At 43.3% G+C, this 23,510-nt stretch overlaps 1 protein-coding gene across 1 annotated transcript in view; it reads left to right on the top strand.

Moving 5' to 3' along the window:
• The window catches only part of SLC30A6 (solute carrier family 30 member 6), a 158,042-nt gene that overhangs the window by 32,227 nt on the left and 102,305 nt on the right, over positions 1-23,510 (top strand). Inside the window, exons 2-4 of the mRNA XM_082249732.1 lie at positions 6,919-7,005; positions 7,438-7,522; positions 8,923-8,965. Of these exons, the coding sequence (XP_082105858.1) occupies positions 6,919-7,005; positions 7,438-7,522; positions 8,923-8,965 (215 nt within the window). The remainder of the gene's footprint in view (positions 1-6,918; positions 7,006-7,437; positions 7,523-8,922; positions 8,966-23,510) is intronic.

Raw genomic sequence — 23,510 nt, 5'->3', positions numbered from 1 at the left:
ACCACTTTGCCGCTGCTCACTAGAGCTCTACTGCGGCAAAGTGTCTCGATAACGTCCGGCGACGTAGACCTACATCACCAGACATTCCCCTCTCTCAGCGGCGCGCGCGCACCGCCGGAAGCTCACTCCCGCTGTATTCAGTCAGAGCGGGAGTAGGGCCAGGGGAGGAGCGGCGGCGATCGCCGCCGCTCTTCCCCGATCGTCGGGGAATCGAGTGTGGAGATCCGCCTGCTTGTGTAAACCCCCAAAAGTGTCAAAAATGTCAGTCAAGGGTCCGATCTGTCCGCCGCAATGTCGCAGTCCCGCAATAAAAAATCGCAGATCGCCGCCATTACTCGTTAAAAAAAAAAACACCAAAAACGACAGAAATCTTTCCCTTAGTTAGTAAAAGCAATAACTTTTGCGCAAACCAATCAAAATACGCTTATTGCGATTTTTTGTGGGAAAAAAAGGACGTAAATTTCGTTTGGGTACGGTGTTGCATGACCGCGCAATTGTTAGTTAAATTCGCACAGTGCCGAATCGCAAAAAGTGGCCCAGACGTAAGACAGCAAAATCCTCCGGTGGTAAAGTGGTTAAAATATCTATACATATGTTGGGACTTTGATGGTATCCTGATGGTTTGAAATCCCTACATTTAATAAATATGGAAAAACTGTATTAACAAATTGTCATTAAAAAAATATATTTTTACACGATAAAACCCGTTCAAGCAAGGAAGAAAATGTCATATTTTAACAAAACCATCATCTACTTAAATCTCACCTCTGGTATCTTGCTAAATATTTAGTAATTCATATAGTACATTTTGTTACCAACAGTAATTTGTGTATCTTTACCAAAGTTTGGATAAACCGGAAAATAAATGTAAATTTATTGTAACCACCGAATAGCAACCTACAGTATCTCACAAAAGTGAGTACACCCCTCACATTTTTGTAAACCTTTTATTATATCTTTTCATGTGACAACACTGAAGAAATTACACTTTGCTACAATGTAAAGTAGTGAGTTTACAGCTTGTATAACAGTGTTATGTGACTCTTTAGTGTTACAAGGTCCCAGGTGTGAATGGGGAGCAGGTGTGTTAAATTTGGTGTTATTGCTCCTACTCTCTCATACTGGTCACTGGAAGTTCAACATGGTACATCATGGCAAAGAACTCTGAGGATCTGAAAAAAAATAAAAATAAAATTGTTGCTCTACATAAAGATGGCCTAGGCTATAAGAAGATTGCTAAGACCCTAAAACTTAGCTGCAGCACGGTGGCCAAGACCATACAGTGGTTTAACAGGACAGGTTCGACTCAGAACAGGCCTCGCCATGGTCGATCAAAGAGGTTGAGTGCACGTGCTCACTGTCATATCCAGAGGTTGTCTTTGGAAAATAGAAGTTTGAGTGCTGGCAGCCATGTTGCAGAGGTTGAAGGGGAGGGGGGTCAGCCTGTCAGTGCTCAGACCATACGCCGCACACTGCATCAAATTGGTCTGCATGGCTGTCGTCCCAGAAGGAAGCCTCTTCTAAACTAAAGATGATGCACAAGAAAGCCCGCAAACAGTTTGCTAAAGACAAGACTAATGCCCCATACACACGTGCAGATTATCTGCAGACTTTTGTCTGCAGACTTACCTTTTCTATGTAGTGCAAGGGCCTGCCGGTGTGCATACAAATTGAAAGTGTTTAGGTTTGACCTCATATTATATGGTTTTGGTAAGTCTGCAGACAAAAGTCTGCAGATAATCTGCACGTGTGTATGGGGCATTAGGCTTCCCTGTGGTGTGCGGCTGTTTCCTATTGGATTTAGGTCAGGCGGGCGTGGGGGCCTTTCAATGGTATCAATTCATTCTCCAGGAACTGGCTGCATACTCTCACCACATGAGGCCGGCGATTGTCGTGTACCAAGAAAAACCCAGGACCCACTGCACCAGCGTAGGGTCTAACAATTGGTCCAAGGATTTCATCCCGATACCTAATGGCAGTCAGGGTGCCATTGTCTAAACTTTAGAGGTCTGTGCATCCCTCCATGGATCTGCCTCCCCAGACCATCACTGACCAACCACCAAACCGGTCATGCTGAATGATGTTACAGGCAGCATAACGTTCTCCACAACTTTTCCAGAACCTTTCACATCTGTCACATGTGCTTAGGGTGAACTTGCTCTCATCTGTGAAAAGCAAAGGGCGCCAGTGGCAGACCTGCCAATTCTGGTGTTCATTGGCAAATACTAGTCAAGCCCCACGGTGCCGAGCAGTGAACACAGGGCCCACAAGAGAACGTTGGGCCCTCAGGCCACCCTCATGAAGTCTGTTTCTGATTGTTTGGTCAGAGACATTCACCCCAGTGGCCTGCTGGAGGTCATTTTGTAGGGCTCTGGCAGTGCTCATTCTTTTTTTCTAAATTTTATTTATCATTTTTTTCCATATACATTTATATACATTCATGGTATCAAACATTATTTACATTGTATCAGAGGTTAAGATTTATAACTTCAGTAACCTTCCCACAATGGGAAAAGATTACACCATCAATAAAAAATAATCATAACTTAAGTATTCCCCAAGTAGCTGGTCTATTTATACACCTTTTTATAATCTAACCTCTGCTTTAATACTCGACTCTGAGGGACCTCGACACAAAACAAAACATAACACAAAAAAAAAAAAAAGTGCTCATTCTGTTTCTCCTTGCACAAATGAGCAGATACCAGTCCTGCTGATGGGTTAAGGGCCGTCTACAATCCTGTTTATCTCTCCTAGAGTAACTGCCTGTCTCCTGTATTCTCCTCCATGCTCTTGAGACTGTGCTGAGAGACGCAGCAAACCTTTTGGCAATGGCACGTATTGATGTGCCATCCTGGAGGAGTTGGACTGCCTGTGCAACCCCTTCAGGGTCCAAGTATCGCCTCATGCTACCAGTAGTGACCCCGAACCTAGCCAAATGCAAACTTAGTGAAAAACAGTCAAAAAAGATGAGTAAGTAAAAAAATGTCAGTGGTCTCAACCTGTAAAACCAGTCCTGTTATAGAGGTTGTCTCAACGTTGCCCATCTAGTGCACCAGTTTTTAACTTCATTAACACTGAAGCAGCTGAAACTGATTAACGACCCCCTCTACAACTTAACTGACCAGATCGATATCCCAGGAGTTTACTTGAATTGATATTATACTCTGATTAAAAAGTGTTTCTGGAGGAGTTGGACTGCCTGTGCAACCCCTACAGGGTCAAGGTATCTGTTTCAGCTGCTTTGGTTTTTTTTGAGCAGTGTATTTAATTGGTAGCACGTGAATTATTTGATTACCCTACTCCCCTTCTCCCTGTGAGCATACTTTGTATCAAACATTGTGTAGCACATAAGTAACCTTACATACATAATCCTCAGGAAGGATGTGCTGGAACTGGAGACAGTCCAGAGGAGGGCAACAAAATTATTAGGAAGACTGGAGAACCTCAATTACGAGAAACGACTACAAGCACTAAACTTATTCTCCCTGGAGAAGAGATGCTAGAGAGGCGATACACTAAACAAAATTCTAAACGCAACACTTTTGTTTTGGCCCCCGTTTTTCATGTGCTTAACTCAAAGATCTAAGACTTTTTCTATGTACACAAAAGGCCTATTTTTCTAAAATATTGTTTACAAATCTGGCTAAATCTATGTTAGTGAGCACTTTTCCTTTGCCAAGATAATCCATCCACCTCACAGGCGTGACATATCAAGATGCTGATTAAACAGCATGATTATTGCACAGGTGTGCCTTAGACTGTTCACAATAAAGGGTACTTTAAAATGTGCAGTTTTACTGTATTGGGGGGGGGGGCATTCTGAAAACCAGTCCGTATCTGGTGTGACCACCATTTGCCTCATGCAGTGCAACACATCTCCTTTGCATAGATTTGATCAGGTTGTTGATTGTGACCTGTGGAATGTTGGTCCACTCCTCTTCAATGACTGTGCGAAGTTGCTGGATATTGGCAGGACCCGGAACACGCTGTCGTTTACGCCAACCCAGAGCATCCCAAACATGCTCAATGGGTGAAATTTCCGGTGAGTGTGCTGGCCATGCAAGAACTGGGATGTTTTCAGCTTCCAGGGATTGTGTACAGATTCTTGCAACATGGGGCCGTGTATTATCATGCTGCAACTTGAGGTGATGGTCATGGATGAATGGCACAATAATGGGCCTCAGGATTTCATCACGGTATCTCTGTGCATTCAAAATGCTATCAATAAAATGCACCTGTGTTCGCTGTCTATAACATACGCCTGCCCGTACTATAACCCCACCGCCACCACGGGCCATTCGCTCCACAACATTGACATCAGCAAACCGCTCACCCACACAACGCCATACACGCTGTCTGCCATCTGCCCTGTACAGTGAAAACCGGGATTCATCCATGAAGAGAACACCTCTCTAAAGTGCCAGACGCCATCGAATGTGAGCATTTGCCCACTCAAGTCGGTTACGCCGATGAACTGCAGTCAGGTCAAGACAGAGATGAGGACGGCGAGCATGCAGATTAGCTTCCCTGAGACATTTTCTGACAGTTTGTGCAGAAATTCTTTGGTTATGCAAACCAATTGTTGCAGCAGCTGTCGGGGTGGCTGGTCTCAGAAGATCTTGGGAGGTGAAGAGGCTGGATTTGGAGGTCCTGGGCTGGTGTGGTTACACGTGGTCTGCGGTTGTGAGGCCGGTTGGATGTACTGTCAAATTCTCTGAAATGTTTATGGTAGAGAAATGAACATCCAATTCACGGCAACAGCTCTGGTGGACATTCCTGCAGTCACCATGCCAATTGCACGCTCCTTCAAAACTTGTGACATCTATGGCATTGTGCTGTGTGATAAAACTGCACATTTTAGAGTGGCCTTTTATTGTGGCCAGCCTAAGGCACACTTGTGCAATAATTATGCTGTCTAATCAGCATCTTGATATGCCACACCTTTTGAGGTGGATGGATTATCTTGGCAAAGGAGAAGTGCTCACTAACACAGATTTAGACAGATTTGTGAACAATATTTGAGAGAAATAGGCCTTTTGTGTACATAGAAAAAGACAAAGGGCCCTTTCACACGGGCGCTCCGTATGTCCGCAAATCATCCTATTTTTTTGCGGATGATTTACGGACATAATGTAAGTCAATGGCATTGCGGATGTCAGCGGAATACCATCCGCTGACATCCGATTTTCTTCCTTTCAGTTCTGTTCCATTTTTTGGAACGGAACAGAACCCTATTTTTCCTCCGTTCAAAAAACGTAAAGGAAGCAAAATCGGATGTCAGCGGTGTCATCCGCTGACATCCGCAATGCCCATAGACTTACATTATGTCCGTATATCATCCGCAAACGGATGGGATGATATGCGGACATACAAGTGTGGAAAAAAAAAAAAAGTGCCGGAGCGGATCGCAATGCGGTCTGCTTCGTGTGAAAGAGCCCTTAGATCTTTGAGTTCAGCTCATGAAAAATGGGGGCAAAAACAAAAGTGTTACAATTATAACTTTGTTCAGTGTATGATAGCAATGTAAATATATATCAATGTCCCAGCGTAGGTTGAAAACTATTCAGTCTCAGGGAGTGTAAAGCCCCGTACACACGTACCGAATGTCGGCCGAACGATCGGCCGTCTGTTGTCCGGTGCTGTCCTGTCGGCTGAAAAGTGCTAATGACTGCACACGAATTTTGTCGGCCAACAACAGCCGACTGTAGAAGTGATGTCATGTGATGGTTAACTTTCCGTGTGTTTTTTCTATTCTGAGCATGCCCAGTCTTGCTAATCTGCTGTTTGTCGGCCGAATTCTGTACTGACTGGCGAACAATCGGCCGTTCTGGTGATGGCCAACAAAAATTTTATAGCCTGCACACCCAATTCTGTCGCTGTCAGAAAAGTCGCTGTCGGTTGTCGGAAGCATCATACTAACAAGCCGACAATCGGCGGATCGTTCGGCGGCCAAATATTTACGGCCGACAATCGGTACGTGTGTACGGGGCTTTAGAAGACAAGGGCCACACAGTGAGACTGGAGGAGAGGCTGTTTAACCTTAAGCTGTGTAGGAGTTTTTCACTGTGGGGGCGGTAAGGATGTGGAACTCTCTTCCACAATCTGTGGTGTCAGCGGGGAGTATTGATCGTTTTTAAAGACTCTTGGACGGGTATCTTAGTGAACACAATATACAGGGATATGGGAAATGATATCGACATTAACACACACACACACCAAGTACACAGGTTGAATTGGATGGACTAGTTAGTGTCTTTATTCAACCTTACCAACTATGTAAGATCAATGCATCACTGCACGTGTGGTAGATTAAAAAATTTAGGAAAGATGCATCACTGCATGCGTGGTAGATTTAAAAATTCAGGAAAGCTCTACCGAAGTTGTCTCCTGGAGATCTTGAAATATGTTAAGTGATTTGACCTACCAGTACTAATCCTTTGGTGACCAGTTCGTTTGGGGTGAACTGATCTCCTAAAGCAAATCTCATATGTGTAATTAGGCTCTGATGGTAGTATGCAACTCCTTGCTCAAGTGCTATATTCTTTGAGGTGGTACACAGGAGAAAAAAGGGTTAGAGTTCAGGTTGGGTGTAATAAGTGTGCTTCTATTCACAGGAAGGGGGTTTACTGGCATAGACTAAGTGCACTTCAGGCTCTGTTAAATTATTTAATGTTCTTTATGCTATAAAGCAGCTTTTTAGATCAGCAGTGGAAAGTGGACCACTAGAATATGTGCATTCGATTTTGTGTGCAGTTATTTTTTGAGGGCTGTTAAAGAATTCCTTTGTATACTGTTTATTTTAAATTCTCATTTAGATGTTCGGAGTTGCCCTTTTTATAGAAGTGTTTTTGTTTAATACATTAACCATCAACCTATACTTGTCATAATGATATATGCTTGTCTTGTTTATTAAAGGCGTCCATACACCTTTTCCGAAAGACACAGCGCTCCCTGCTTGGAAAACTAATGCAGGAGTTTCGTCTAGTAACCGCAGACCGCAGAGTAAGTATACGCTGTAATGATCATCATAAGAGGGGGGAGAGCTTGGGGATAAAATATATGCTATCCCGCCACAATGCTTTTAAGGTGGCAGTACAATTACAGTTTCACTGGTGTAACCTGTGTTCTGAAATTATGACACGGTTTCATGGTATAAAGGTCAAAGGCACATTGCCACTTAAGATCATAGCTTTATATGTTACAAACAAATACTAAATATGCCTCAATATCTGAACAAGTAACGCACATTGTGCCTATTCCCCCTCTCTTCAAACATTTGCTACCTCTCTTTCTTTGTTTTAAAGTAAAAAATGTTCCCCTAATGCAATATTATGGTTGTTTGTTTGCTTTTTTTTAACCTTCTTTTAGTACATCATATAATGTATGGTATTTCATGCTTCATCATTTTAACAAGACATATGCTTTCTGATTTAGTCATGGAAGATTTTGCTGTTTGGTGCTATAAATGTGGTTTGCACAGGATTCTTGCTCACGTGGTGCAATTCTACAAACAGTATGGGTAAGTTATTATTTACACACATTTATTTGTGTCAGGGATATTGATTAAACAGCCAATTTTCTCATCTTAAAAAATGTATTTTTAAGTTTGGAATAGAGAAAAACACTGTCAGGTTAGTTGTCTGTGTCCTGTTCCGGAGATTTCCCTTTACTTTCTATCCAGGAAACCCAACCGAAAATTCAAATAAAAGTAAATCTTCCCATCAGCAACTCAAATTGCTAAAACACTCTGCTAACCCTTTCCTGCCTTATGCAAAGCTAAGAAAAAAAATGTTTTGCCTTTTCTTAAAGGGAAACTCCAGTCAAGAATGACATTTTTCCTATTAATAGTATGTTCAATATCTTTATATTTGATATTATTCATTTTCTAGCTAGCTGCTTGTGTAGCTTAGAAAGTCTTATCCAGGCTTGACAAACGGCTTCTTCCTGTTCTTCAACAACAACGCTATTTCCTAGTATCTGAATATGCTAAGCTGTATTTCACCTCCTGAAAAGGTTGTTGCCCTTTCTTAGACAGGCATGCCTAGACCTGCCCAGCACCGCCCAGCCCCACCCCCATCCCTCCTATCCTTTACAGTACATGATTTCTGTCTTTATAGCTTCGTTTAGGCTAGCAACTTCTACTGAGAGAGGGGGGGGGTGTCATATGACATGAATATATGTAAGGAATAAGGTACAAAGGAACATTTTTGAAAGTTTAGAAGGATACAGATCGATTTCTTTTCTATTGCTCATTACATGTGCGTAACGAGTTTTAGGCTTCGTTTCCACTAGTGCGACTTGTCATGCGACTTTGGACACGCAATGACTGTATATGTGCACCCCCAGGTCCTGTGTGGATGTGTCTTTTTTTTTTTTTTTTTTCATTTTCTCATAAATTATGATGTACAATTCATCCTTACTGATTAGAGAACACTGAGCGGGAGCCTATGATCAGCTCCTCCCATTCTGTATACACCCACTGGCTACACAGGAACAGTGCCCCTCTCTGGAAGTGATGTCACTAGCTTTCAGTAACCACACCCACTTGCTGCTGTTGGACTCAGCAGAAAGAGGAATTGAAGTCATGTGACAGCACTGAATACTGGAAAATACGGGTAGAAAAACTGGGATTTTTTCATTTTGACACATAAGGCTTAACTTATCTTACATTATGGATGGAATGCAGGGAAGAATTTAAAGTGTTAGGCTGTACTTACGCTTTAAACTTTAAGTGAAAAATGTTGAAGTTGTATGTCAATATCCTTTATCCCCCTACTATACCTTTTCACCTAAAAATGTAATATAGTTGAACTTCTACTGAATATGTACTGAAAAGAGTTTTTATCTCTTAGAACCACACTTTTATTTTTCCATTTGCATTTTACATGTTTAATAATACACTGTAATCTTTCTTTTCAGCCCTTACTGCTTATACCTATTTGACAATCTTTGATTTATTCAGGTAAGATCCTCAGATTAAGATCAGGTTAATATCACTAAGCATTGAGTGGTGGAAAAGGTGAAGGTGATTGTAACACTGGCTTAAAAAATGCTCCGCTCTATCTCCTGGTCTTGATGTGCTGATTTAAAATTAGGCTCTCTGCCCATGCAGGGCAAAGTAACAAATGAGTCTGTAAATGCCCTTGGAAATACCTGGTATATGTGGGAGCATATGACTTTCTCCTCCATCTCCCAGGATGCAGTGGTCAGTTGCTAGGCCCGAACACTATCAAGAGAAAATGTCATTTTCCCCTGAAGTAACACATGCACAAGAACATAAAAGTAAATAAACAAAAAACAATGTAATATATTGCAGCTTTCAGTGCCAATCCTTAGAAATGGTGGCTGCATTCATTTTCCTTTAAGTTTTTTCTTTTTCTTCTCTTTATTACACCTGCCAGTAAAAAACTTCTTGCATTAAGGTTCCTCTTGAGGAAAACGGAGAATTACTGTTGGGACTGTTGTCACTGGACATTTATTTAAGTTTGTGTGCACTGGGTTTTAGGGGTCACACATTTCTCTTTTGTTGCACAAGTAGTTATATTTTATTTATTTTCTCACGCATGATTTAATTGTCATACTGTTTATTTGCATAATTTGGGTGGGTTGATGGTTTTTATAAATCTTTCAGCGCAAGCGCTGTTGATTACATAGAGCATACCACTCTTGAGAATTTTATAATATAGTCTAACCACCAGGTTTGCAACAGAAACGGCTAATTTTCATTCATTCACTAATATATTTGATTGTTAGGTGGTGCGAGTGGGTTCACAGTATTTACACTGTTACCTTAGGGTGTCTGGTCTGCATTCTGTTGGAAGTAGACACGTTTGGACAGCAGCGTTGTTAGTCTGGGGGGAGAGTAGTGTAAGGCTCCAAAAAAGAAGCTCATGTACTTTTTTGAGCTTCAGACGTTTTGCTTCAGGCGACAAAACACTCATATGTGAACAGGTGTCACTGAAATAAATGGGATTTTGGGCATTTTTGAGAGTTCAGCGATAAGCGTTTTACGAGCTGAAAAAATGCTCAGGTGTGAACAGGGCCTTAGACTTGCAGATTTAGATGGATTGGACTAACAATATAAAGCTGAACTCTAGCTAACACTTTATAAGCAGTTACGACAAACTTTTTTTCCATTTGGGATAAAGGTTGGGATAAGATTTGGTAAGCTGCAGTTTATTCCATTTTTGTTCTTGGGTTTCATACTGCTTTAAATCTGGTTTACTCTTGCAAGAAGATAAAATATTTATCAATAAATTGTCCAGTTGTTTTAAAAGTTCTGCTTTAGACCTGCTGCAAATTGGAACATCAAATATATTATATAATGTACAATAAAAATGTCTGAAATGCCATAAATACATCAGATTTATGCAAAAACATTAGTCATCATAAAGCTTGCTTTGCCTAGACAAAGTTTGCTGTAGGTAAAAGCATGGACAATAAGGATACAATAAAATAAAATAATTGATAATATTAGTGAAAAGATAAACAATATAGAGGATTTCCTAACTGATAATGAATACGTTGATGGGTAAAACCCCATAAGGTCTAGATCTAAATGTTTTCACACAATTTACATAGAATATTAAGGCTGGGTTCACACTGGATTGTGGAGCAGCTCGCAGCAGGAGGTCCAGTGCGTCCTGTTCACAGCTTCAGGTCCGAATTCGGTCCCAATTTTTGGCTGAATTCGGACCTTAAACGGACCAAAAGATGCACACAAATTTCCTGCAAACCGCTCCACAGCTGTCCTGGAGCTGTGTGAACCGACTCCATTGAGAGCTAGTCACACTCTCCTGACTTGGGAATTGGATGCGGGGAAATCCGCATCCAGTTTGCACCAGTGTGGACCCAGCCTTACACATTTCTCTTATTGAATTTAAAGAGGAAGTAAACCCTCCTCTGCAAGTTGTACCTATAGGTAAGCCTATGATAAGGTTTACCTATAGATACTGTAAATATCTCCTAAACATGTACCGTTTAGGAGATATTCACCTTACATGCAGCCAGTGACGTCACTGGCGCATGTGCTCTGAAGGAACGGCTACTCGTGCCATTCCTTCAGAGTCCCGTGCCGTGACCGTCGGCTCCCGCGCGCGTGCGCAGGAGTGACGTCACCGCGGCTCTGGCCAATCAGATGGCCGGATGCCGCGATCCCGGAAGACGGGCGACTGGACATGTCGCCCGTCAGAGAGGTAAGCGGGCGGCATGACGGGGGCTCGTTCTAAGGTAAGTATCTCATAATAGGATGCATACTAGCTCATTATGTGTTTCAGGGTGAAGAGAAAAAAAAATATGTGGGTTTACAACCTCTTTAATTGGAAAAATGGAAATCCTGGGCAAACGTTTTATGAACTGCATGTGAAAATATTTTTAAATAGACCCACATGTATTTCCATATTAAATATTCGGTTAAAAAATACAATTGTTCATTGAAATTAGTCATAGGACATTCAAGTTAAAAGCAAAATCTTGTATCTTCAGAACCCATGTAAAATACATCTAGCCTCTTTTTTTGACATCATCTATGGAGTTGGCTGTAATTAGCTCCTGTGAAAGACTATCCTACACTTTCACAGCATGGAGAACTGTTTTAGTATGTAGAGACTACACCTCTTTTCCTTTAAATACAAATGAGCATGCATGATCTTGATGTGAATAACTTGGTACCAAGCGTACTACAGTATCTCACAAAAGTGAGTAGACCCCTCACATTTTTGTAAATATTTTATTATATCTTTTCATGTGACAACACTGAAGAAATGACACTTTTCTACAATGTAAAGTAGTGAGCTTACAGCTTGTATAACAGTGTAAATTTGCTGTCCCCTCAAAATAACTGAACAAACAGCCATTAACATCTAAATCGCTGGCAACAAAAGTGAGCAGTCCCCTAAGTGAAAATGTCCAAATTGGGCCCAATTAGCCATTTTCCCTCCCCGGTGTCATGTGACTCCTTAGTGTTACAAGGTCTCAGGTGTGAATGGTGAGCAGGTGTGTTAAATTTGGTGTTATCAATCTCACTCTCTCATACTGGTCACTGGAAGTTCAACATGGCACCTTATTGCAAAGAACTCTCTGAGGATCTGAAAAAAGAATTGTTGATCTAGGTAAAGATAGCTTAGGCTTTAAGAAGATTGCTAAGACCCTGAAACTGAGCTGCAGCATACAGCGGTTTACAGGACAGGTTCCACTCAGAACAGGCCTCCCCAAGGTCGCAAGGTATGGCAACCGCCTGTCTCACTGGGTCTAAAAGTGGGCCCAAAGTGTCAATATTTCGTGTGGCCACTATTATTTTCCAGCAGTGCCTTAACCCTTTTGGGCATGGAGTTCACCAGAGCTTCACAGGTTGCCACTGGAGTCCTCTTCCACTCATCCATGAGAACATAACGGAGCTGGTGGATGTTAGAGACCTTGTGCTCCTCCACCTTCCGATTGAGGATGCCCCACAGATGCTCAATAGGGTTTAGGTCTGGAAACATGCTTGGCCAGTCCATCACCTTTACCCTTAGCTTCTTTAGCAAGGCAGTGGTTGTCTTGGGGGGGTGTTTGGGGTCATTATCATATATTGTTACATAGTTAGTCAGGTTGAAAAAAGACACAAGTCCATCTGGTTCAACCAAAAAAAAAACAAACAAACAGTATTGAAAACCCAACCATACAATCTCATATACACAATCCTATACCCGTTGTTGATCCAGAGGAAGACAAAAATAAACCCCAGCAAAGCATGATCCAATTTGCTACAGCAGGGGAAAAACATTCCTTCCTGATCCCCCAAGAGGCAATCGGATATTCCCTGGATCAACTTTACCTAAAAAAATGTGTAATACCCATTTATATTATGTACACCTAGGAAAGAATCAAGACCTTTTTTAAAGCAATCTAGTGAGCTAGCCAGAACCACCTCTGGAGGGAGTCTATTCCACATTTTCACAGCTCTTACGGTGATGAAACCTTTCCATATTTGGAGACGAAATCTGTTTTCCTCTAGACGTAAAGAGTGCCCCCTTGTCCTCTGTGTTGACCTTAAAGTGAACAACTCAACACCAAGTTCACTATATGGGCCCCTTATGTATTTATACATGTTGATCATATCCCCCCTTAATCTCCTCTTCTCAAGAGAGAATAAATTCAGTTCCTCTAAGCTTTTCTCATAGCTGAGGTCCTCCATGCCTCTTATCAGTTTGGTTGCCCTTCTCTGCACTTTCTCCAGTTCCCCGATATCCTTTTTAAGAACTGGTGCCCAAAACTGAACTGCATATTCCAGATGAGGTCTTAGTAATGATTTGTACAGGGGCAAAATTATATCTCTCTCTCTGGAGTCCATGCCTCTGTTAATACAAGAAAGGACTTTGCTTGCTTTGGAAACAGTAGCTTGGCATTGCATGCTATTATTAAGCTTATGATTTACCAGAACACCCAGATCCTTCTCCGCTATGGATTCCCCCAGTTCTACTCCACCTAGTATGTATGATGCATGCATATTCTTAGCCCCCAAGTGCATAACTTTACATTTATCAACATTAAACCTCATTTGCCACATAGTTGCCCAATGAAACAGTGCATTGAGGTCAGCTTGTAAGTTGGAGACATCCTTTAAAGAAGTTATTCCACTGCAAAGCTTGGTGTCATCTGCAAAGACTGAAATGCTACTTTTAATCCCAGACCCTATATAATTTCTAAAGATATTAAAAAGTAAGGATCCCAACACTGAACCTTGGGGTACACCACTGATAACTTTAGTTCATTCAGAGTAAGAATCATTAACCACTACTCTCTGAATTCTATCTTTTAGACAATTTTCTATCCAATTACAAACGGATCTTTCCAAGCCAGTAGACTTTACCTTACACAATAGCCGTGTGTGGGGAACTGTGTCAAACGCTTTTGCAAAATCCAAGTATACTACGTCCACAGCCACCCCTCTGTCCAAGGTTTTACTTACCTCCTCATAAAAAGAAATCAGGTTTGTTTGATAACTTCTGTCTCTCATGAATCCATGCTGTCTGTTGCTTAAAATATTTTTTTCCAGCAAGAACTCATCTATGTGGTCTTTTATTTAACTCTCCAATATCTTTCTGACTTTAGAAGTTAAATTAACAGGTCTATAGTTACTTGGCAAAGACTTTGATCCCTTTTTTAATATAGGCACCACATTGGCCCTACGCCAATCCAGTGGTACTATTCCAGTCCTTAATGAGTCCCTAAAAATTAGAAACAAAGGCTTAGAAATGACAGCGCTCAGTTTTTTTAGGATGCGTGGGTGGATGCCATCTGGTCCAGGCGCTTTATCTACCCTTATTCTGTCTAAATATTTCTGGACCATATCACTTTTGAGCCATTGTGGATCCTATGGGGCTGTGTCAATACCGTCCTCATTATGGTCATGAGCTCCCCCATGCTCCTTTGTATATACAGAGCTGAAAAAAGTATTCAATAAATTTGCCTTCTCTTTGTCCCCAGTCACCCTCTCCTGATTATTTTGTAAAGGGCCTACATGCTCACACCTAACCTTTTTTACTGTTAATATATTTGAAGAATTTTTTGGGGTTTGTCCTACTATCTTTTGCAATCTGTCGTTCATTTTGGATTTTTGCGTCCCTGATATCCTTTTTACATATTCTTTTATGATAGTGTTCCCTCATTTTTATATTTTTTTAAAAGCTCCTTTCTTTTTATCTATAGCTTTTTTTAACTTTTGCCGTGAGCAACATAGGTTTTATTTTTAGCCTTTTAAACTTATTACCCATGGGAATATACTTTGCAGTGAGTTTGCATAAAGTCTATGGGAAAATTCCCATTTCTGTTCTGTGCTCATCGATGCCAATATTCCCAGTCATGTTGGAATACTGCCCTGCGGCCAAGTCTCCGAAGGTAGAGGATTGTGCTCTGCTTCAGCATGTCACAGAACATTTTGGCATTCATGGTTCCCTCAATGAACTGTAGTTCCCCAGTGCTGGTAACACTCATGCAGCCCCAGACCACGATGCTCCCACCACCATGCTTGACTGTAGGCAAGACACACTCGTCTTTGTACTCCTCACCTGGTTGCCACCACACACGCTTGACACCATATGAACCAAATAAGTTTCTATTGGTCTCATCAGACCACAGGATATGGCACCAGTAATCCATGTCCTTAGTCTGCTTGTCTTCAGCAAACTGTTTGCGGGCTTTCTTGTGCATCATCTTTAGAAGAGACTTCCTTCTGGGACAACAGCCATGCTGACCAATTTGATGCAGTGTGCAGCGTATGGTCTGAGCACTGACAGGCTGACCCCCCCCCCCCCCACCCCTTCAATCTCTGCAGCAATGCTGGCAGCACTCATACGTTTATTTCCCAAAGACAACCTCTGGATATGATGCTGAACATGTGCACTCAACATCTTTGGTCAAATATGGCGAGGCCTGTTCTGAGTAGAACCTGTCCTGTTAAACCGCTGTATGGTCTTGGCCACCGTGCTGCAGCTCATTTTCAGGGTCTTGGCAATCTTCTTATAGCCTAGGCCAAGGATTCCCAAACTACGGCCCTGCAGCTGTTGCAGAACTACACATCCTATGAGGCATTGTAAAACTCTGACATTCACATACATAACTAGGCATGATGAGAATTGTAGTTCCTGAATTAACTGGAGGACCGTAGTTTGGGAATTCCTGGCCTAGGCCATCTTTATGTAGAGCAATAATTATTTTTTTCAGATCCTCAGAGAGTTCTTTGCCATGAGGTGCCATGTTGAACTTCCAGTGACCAGTATGAGAGAGTGAGAGTGATAACACCAAATTTAACACACCTGCTCCCCATTTACACCTGAGACCTTGTAAAACGAACAAGTCGCATGACACTGGGGAAAGAAAATGGCTAATTGTGCCCAATTTGGACATTGTCACTTTGGGGTTTACTCACTTTTGTTGCCAGTGAATTAGACATTAATGGCTGTATGTTGAGTTATTTTGAGGGGACAGCAAATTTACACTGTTATACACGCTGTACACTCACTACTTTACATTGTAGCAAAGTGTAATTTCTTCAGTGTTGTCACATGAAAAGATATAATAAAATATTTACAAAAATGTGAGGGGTGTACTCACTTTTGTGAGATGGTGTATATGCACATTTGTACATTTATGATCCTATACCCAGTGATCAGATGCCCTTGTTATGATAGTTGCCTCTTGAATTTCCTATTCAAGCCAATGATGGATATAGCATAAGAATTGAAACCATTTTCTAGTTACTGTAAAGTGGGTCCTATAAAAAAATTGCTATAGTGTGTTCTGAATATAGTGGATTAATATTTACTGTAAATGTTTTCTAACTTTTACCTCTCATTCAACTTTTGGTTAGTGTCTTTTACACAGTAGAGAATGTTTGGAGCACTTCACATGGGTGATATTTTTGGGGGGTTCTCAAAGCTACTAAATTGTTCTTTAACTTTACTTTTGTTGGAAAGACTTTGGGGTTGATTTACTGAAGGAGCTCTACATAGAAACCAATCAGCTTCCAGGTTTTTGTTTTTGTCAGAGCTTAATTGAACAAGCTGAAGTTAGAAGCTGAATAGCTACCATGCACAGCTGCTCCAGTTTTTGGATAAGTGGTAGCATCTCATTTCTCTGGACAGGTTTCCCGATGGTGACCACCGTGTACCATGCTTGCATAATGTGTATTAAAACAGCTGCTTGCATTCTCCATCGGAAGCACACCTGTCTAGGTGACAACGCAAAAGCACAATAGAGAGGCAGGAACCAATGTTGTTACCCTATAACAGGAGGCTATTCGTTACAGGATCGCCATAAATTATTTAAATGAAAGATGGAGATTAAAATAGTGAAAATTACTTTTGATATTACATTACCTTTGTTAAAGCTTATGTGAGATTTTAGTCTTGAAAAGGATTTGGTGCCTCAGCCCAAGAATAGGTGGGACTTTATGGGCTTGATAAGACAATTTGTGTAAAATTATAACAATTTAATAAAAAAAAAAAAGAGAACAGAAGATTATAACACTCTGTCATGTCTTTGGGTTATAGACCCATTGGTGATGGTGAGTAAGTTGAGAAATGAGTGACACTGTGATATGGTGACATATGAATATATCTCTCTGCTATTCCATGCTTGGAGATTCAGCCTGGAGTCTGCAGAGAGGTAATATCCTGGTTTTTCCTACGTGTTTCGGCTTACAAATAAAGCGCCTTTATCAAGGAAGATTGTTCACCATATTTGGAAAAAATGTGCCTGATCCTGGATACCTTGCTTCTGATCTTTGTTTTTCACACTAGGAATTAATATGGGTGCTGTGACAGCGTAATCGCTTGTAAATAAAGAATGGGGTCAATCAGTCAGTCAATTTCGGGTTTTCCTTGGTGTAAATAATTTTGATAGTGTATTGAAGGATCCAACAGAAAGGTCCAGTAGCAGAAGGTCCTGTAGGTCTGCCTCCCTCCCTGCCTCCACTTCCCTCTTGAGGAGGGAGCGAGGCAGACCTACAGGACCTGCTGCTGTTCAAAAGCGCAAACCATCTACATCAGTGAACTTGAGTAGGTTAAATGTTGATTTGCAGACTCCAATTGACAATGGGGGACAGAGGGTTTTACTGTCATTAGATGCCAACAAGGCATTTGACAATGTGGAGTGGGAATATCTGTGGGCCGTCCTGCGGGAATTTGGGTTTGGCCCGGGTTTATTTCCTGGATAAGGCTACTGTATAATGCCCCTCGTGCATCTATTAGGGAAGGGGAAAGGCAATCTGCTGGGTTCCAATTGGAGAGGGGAACCAGACAGGGGTGTCCCCTCTCCCCATTATTATTTGCCCTGGCAATCGAGCCATTGGCAGTGTGTATTCAAAATAAGGAGCATATTGTGGGGTTTAAGTACGGTTCTTTACAGGAAAAGATCCTACTATATGCGGATGATATGCTTCTGGGAGACTCTGATTCCTCGCTCAGGGAAACAATGGCGACTATTACTGAATTTGGGAGGTACTCTGGGCTTACTATCAATTGGATGAAATCTGCTCTTATGCCCCTAGATGGGTTGATGGATCCGTTGGTGAGTAGTTTTTGTCCGGTTTCCGGTAGTGTCCTCATTTAAGTACCTGGGGCTGGTGATTTTGCCAGCCCTGTTGGATCTTTGTAGACTCAATGTACTACAGTTACTGGTAAAACTCAAAGATCGGGCTAAGATCTGGAGGAAGTTATGGCTATCTGTTGCTGGATGTGTTAGTCTGGTTAAAATGATTCTCATGCCTCAATTACTTTATTGTCTGAATAATTCCCCGGTGGTGATTCCACTGCAGACTTTTCGGATGATAAATTAAATTTTTAGGGATCTAATTTGGAAGGGAAGCACTGCCAGGATAAGGCTGGAACAACTCGCCCTCCCGAACCCCTGGCTGTATTATATAGCCTCACAGTTACAGCATCTGGTGGGGGGACTGGCGGATGGACCGATGGCCTCATCATTACGTGTTATGCTTCAATATAGTGGTGCGAAGTCTTTGGCGGAGGGCCTGGAGGCGCAATTATTTGCCAAGTCTAATAAATAGTCTCCCACGTATAGACTGGTCCAAAGAATATGGGATAAAATCAAGCAGTTACAAGGTGTGTCTGGGTTCACAAAATATAGCCCGATATGGAATAATTATTCCTACCCTGAACTTTTAAAATTACAATGTGCGGCCCAGTGTAGGGCTGTGGGGGTGACACACCTCTATCCAGACATCTCAAGTCTCCCGCAAGTCGCGGGAGACTCCCGCTATCCGCCCTGAGCTCACGGACACCCGCGAGCTCAGGGCAATATCCCGGCTGTGTGAGTCAGTCTGAGTGAGTGAGTCAGATGAGATGACTCATCGATCGATGCAGGCAGGAGTGTGACAGCTGTCAGCAAGCTGAGGCTGCACAGACATCCCGTCGGAGCCGAAATAGATCCGGCTCACAGGCGGAGTGATATGAGTCATGCACTCCGCCTGTGGGAGGAGCTGCAAAGAGCAAGCAGCGACTTTGCTCTCTACTACAGCCACATTCTACTCCAGGAGGCATTTTGGCGCGCGCGGGACCGTGACACTGTGACACCCCACTCTGTGACAGTACCAGCAAGTGACCAGGCCAGTACCAGCAAGTGACCAGGCCAGTACCAGCAAGTGACCAGGCCAGTACCAGCAAGTGACCAGCACCAGTGACCAGGCCAGTACCAGCACCAGAGGCCAGTACCAGCACCAGTGACCAGGCCAGAACCAGTGACCAGTACCAGCACCAGTGACCAGGCCAGTACCAGCACCAGTGACCAGGCCAGTACCAGCACCAGTGACCAGCACCAGTGACCAGGCCAGTACCAGCACCAGCACCAGTGACCAGGCCAGTACCAGCACCAGTGACCAGGCCAGTACCAGCACCAGTGACCAGGCCAGTACCAGTACCAGCACCAGCACCAGTGACCAGGCCAGTACCAGCGCCAGTAACCAGGCCAATACCAGCACCAGTGACCAGGCCAGTACCAGCACCAGACACACCTCTATCCAGACATCTCAAGTCTCCCGCAAGTCGCGGGAGACTCCCGCTATCCGCCCTGAGCTCACGGACACCCGCGAGCTCAGGGCAATATCCCGGCTGTGTGAGTCAGTCTGAGTGAGTGAGTCAGATGAGATGACTCATCGATCGATGCAGGCAGGAGTGTGACAGCTGTCAGCAAGCTGAGCCTGCACAGACATCACGTCGGAGCCGAAATAGATCCGGCTCACAGGCGGAGTGATATGAGTCATGCACTCCGCCTGTGGGAGGAGCTGCAAAGAGCAAGCAGCGACTTTGCTCTCTACTACAGCCACATTCTACTCCAGGAGGCATTTTGGCGCGCGCGGGACCGTGACACTGTGACACCCCACTCTGTGACAGTACCAGCAAGTGACCAGGCCAGTACCAGCAAGTGACCAGGCCAGTACCAGCAAGTGACCAGGCCAGTACCAGCAAGTGACCAGCACCAGTGACCAGGCCAGTACCAGCACCAGAGGCCAGTACCAGCACCAGTGACCAGGCCAGTACCAGAACCAGTGACCAGTACCAGCACCAGTGACCAGGCCAGTACCAGCACCAGTGACCAGGCCAGTACCAGCACCAGTGACCAGGCAAGTACCAGCACCAGTAACCAGGCCAGTACCAGCGCCAGTAACCAGGCCAATACCAGCACCAGTGACCAGTACGAGCACCAGTGACCAGGCCAGTACCAGCACCAGTAACCAGGCCAATACCAGCACCAGTGACCAGTACGAGCACCAGTGACCAGGCCAGTACCAGCACCAGTGACCGGTACCAGCACCAGTGGACCGGTACCAGCACCAGTGGACCAGTACCAGCACCAGTGAACAGTACCAGCATCAGTGACCAGTACCAGCATCAGTGACCAGTACCAGCATCAGTGACTAGCACCAGTGACCAGGTATACTGATTACATTCCATTTCATTATTCTCTGGTAGTGTTAAATTGGAAAGGGGGGTGCGGCGCAGGCGTGCGCGGGGGGGGGGGGGGGGCGGCATGTAGGGGGGGGCTCACCTCCCTGAAATGACTTTGCCACCTCCCTGAAATGAGTTTTTGCAGGTTGGGATGTCTGTCTATCATATTTTTGAAGGCAGAAATTTTTTGTCATTTGCTCAATTGCAGGCTAAATGTAATATTTCATTAAATATTACATTTCCTTATCTTCAATTACAGCATGCTAAAAGAGCTCAGACAGCACTGGAGGGTATTGAGCTCTCCCCAACTCCTGTATTTTCCCTTATGCAACACACGGCTATAACTAAAGGATTTATTTCGGGCTGCTATGCGCTTCTTTTGGGGATGTACCTCGAGAAATTTCCTAGTAATGCCCGTGAAAAATGGGCGAGAGATGTGGGAGAAATATCCAGGGAACAATGGGAGGGGGCATTGGAGGCTGTCATGACTTGCTCATTGAATGCCTCTCAGAGAGTCTCCCAACTATATATCCTCCTCAGAGTTCACTATACTCCGCTTAAATTACATCTGATGGGCGTGAGGCCAGATGCATTATGTGGTAAATGCAGGGGGGAGACGGGTACCCTTATCCATTTGTTGTGGAGATGCCCCAAATTGCAGGGATATTGGTCCAAGGTTGTGACTACAGTAAGCACTGCTCTAGGTGTCGTGGTCCCTTTGGATCCTAGACAATGCTTGTTGGGCATGCTTGATACGGTCACCCAGGACAGATGCCTTGGGGAGGTGCAGCGAGAGCCTTGTTTCAGGCACGTAGACTTTAGTTAGTAAACTGGACTGCATCTGAACCTCCCACGCATGAGATGTGGCTTGAACAGTTGGGTAATACTTTGCACATTAAAAAACGTATATATCGACATAGGGGCTCCCCTTACAAATTTAAGAAGGTGTGGGGTAGATGGTTGGCTACTCCGGGCCTGGCCCCTGCGGACTTGGTACTGGATAGATTGCTACGCCAATAATGGCATTTATAGTTACATAGTTACATAGTTACATAGTTAGTGAGGTTGAAAAAAGACATCAGTCCATCCAGTTCAACCTATGATGCGTGTGTGTGTTTGCTTTTAACCGTACATTGTATACCCCTGTATGTTGTGGTCTTTAAGGTGTCCATCTAATAGTTTTTTGAAACTATCAATGCTCCCTGCTGATATGACTGCTTGTGGAAGAGAATTCCACATCCTTACCGTTCTTACAGTGAAGAACCCCTTACGCACTTTAAGGTTAAACCGCCTTTCCTCTAGTTTTAGTGAGTGGCCACGTGTCTTATTGTATCTCCTTTCTCTGAATAGTTTGTTCCTTATGCTCGGGTCACCAGTACAGTATTTGTACATTGATATCATATCCCCCCTCAATCGTCTTTTCTCCAGAGAGAAAAGGTTCAGGGCTTGTAGTCTTTCCTCATAGCTGATGTCCTCCATTCCCCTAATTATTTTTGTTGCCCTTCTCTGGACTTTCTCCAGTTCCAGCACATCCTTCCTGAGGACCGGTGCCCAGAACTGGACAGCATACTCCAGATGTGGCCGGACCAGAGTCTTGTAGAGTGGGAGAATAATCTCTTTATTTCTGGAGTGAATCCCCTTTTTTATACATCCCAGTATTCTGTTGGCTTTGCTTGCGGCGGCTTGGCATTGCATGCCACTGCCAAGCTTGTTGTCTACCAGTACCCCCAAGTCCTTTTCCATCCTAGACTCACCCAGAGGTTCCCCCCCTAGTGAGTAGCTTGCTTTCTGGTTTCTGGCCCCCAAGTGCATTACTTTACATTTATCAACATTAAACCTCATCTGCCATGTAGTTGCCCACCCCGTTATTTTGTTCAGGTCTGCTTGCAAGGTTTCCACATCCTGCATAGAAGATATTGGCATGCCTAGTTTAGTATCATCTGCAAATACTGAGATTGTGCTAGATATCCCCTCCTCTAGATCATTTATGAACAAATTAAACAGGATTGGTCCCAGGACAGAACCCTGGGGGACCCCACTTTCCACACCCGCCCAATCCGAGTACTCCCCATTAATCACCACCCTCTGTACTCTCCCCTGGAGCCAGTTCTCTATCCAGTTACTCACCTTCTGATCCATACCTACCTTCCTTAGTTTGTACAGTAATCGTTTGTGGGGAACGGTGTCAAAGGCCTTTGCAAAGTCCAGATACACCACATCCACAGGCTTACCTTTATCTAGGTGGCTGCTCACTTCATCGTAGAAGGTTAATAGATTGGTTTGGCACGAACGATTTTTCATGAATCCATGCTGATTACTACTTATAATACCGTTTTCATTACTAAAGTCTTGTATGTGGTCCCTTAACATCCCCTCCAAAATTTTGCAGACTACAGATGTTAGGCTGACCGGCCTATAGTTACCCGGGATATATCTCGGCCCCTTCTTAAATATTGGTACCACGTTGGCTTTTTTCCAATCAGCTGGCACCATACCCGTCTGTAAACTATCCTTAAAGATCAAGAATAATGGTCTGGCGATCACCTGGCTGAGCTCATTAAGAACCCTCGGGTGCAAGCCATCCGGTCCCGGGGATTTATTTATGTTAAGTTTCTCTAGTTTGGCTCTAAGTCTATCTTCTGTTAGCCATGGTGGCACTTCCTGAGGTGTATTATTTAGTTCGGCCTTACAAGCTGGGTTTGTGTAGCCCCCCGATTCTTTTGTGAAGACTGAAGAGAAGAAATGATTTAACACTTCCGCCTTTTCTCTGTCCTCAGTGGCCATATTTCCTTTATCATCTTTTATGGGGCCAATGTGTTCTGGCCTCGCTTTCTTACTGTTTATATACTTAAAGAACTTCTTGGGGTTCTTTTTGCTCTCCTCCGCTATATGTCTCTCGTGTTCTATTTTAGCCGCCCTGATTTCGTCTTTACATTTCTATAATGTAATTTCATTTTATAATGTTACCTGGGAGGAACTGCAGAGGCGATAGGAGCGATATGTTTGAAACTTGGTATAATGAATAGTATTTTTGTAACATTAGAAATGTATGCATCTGTTATAATG

Source organism: Pelophylax lessonae, assembly GCF_965119305.1.
Source record: "Pelophylax lessonae genome assembly, chromosome: 3".
NCBI lineage: Eukaryota > Metazoa > Chordata > Amphibia > Anura > Ranidae > Pelophylax > Pelophylax lessonae.
This window is presented reverse-complemented; position numbering and strand designations above follow the sequence as displayed.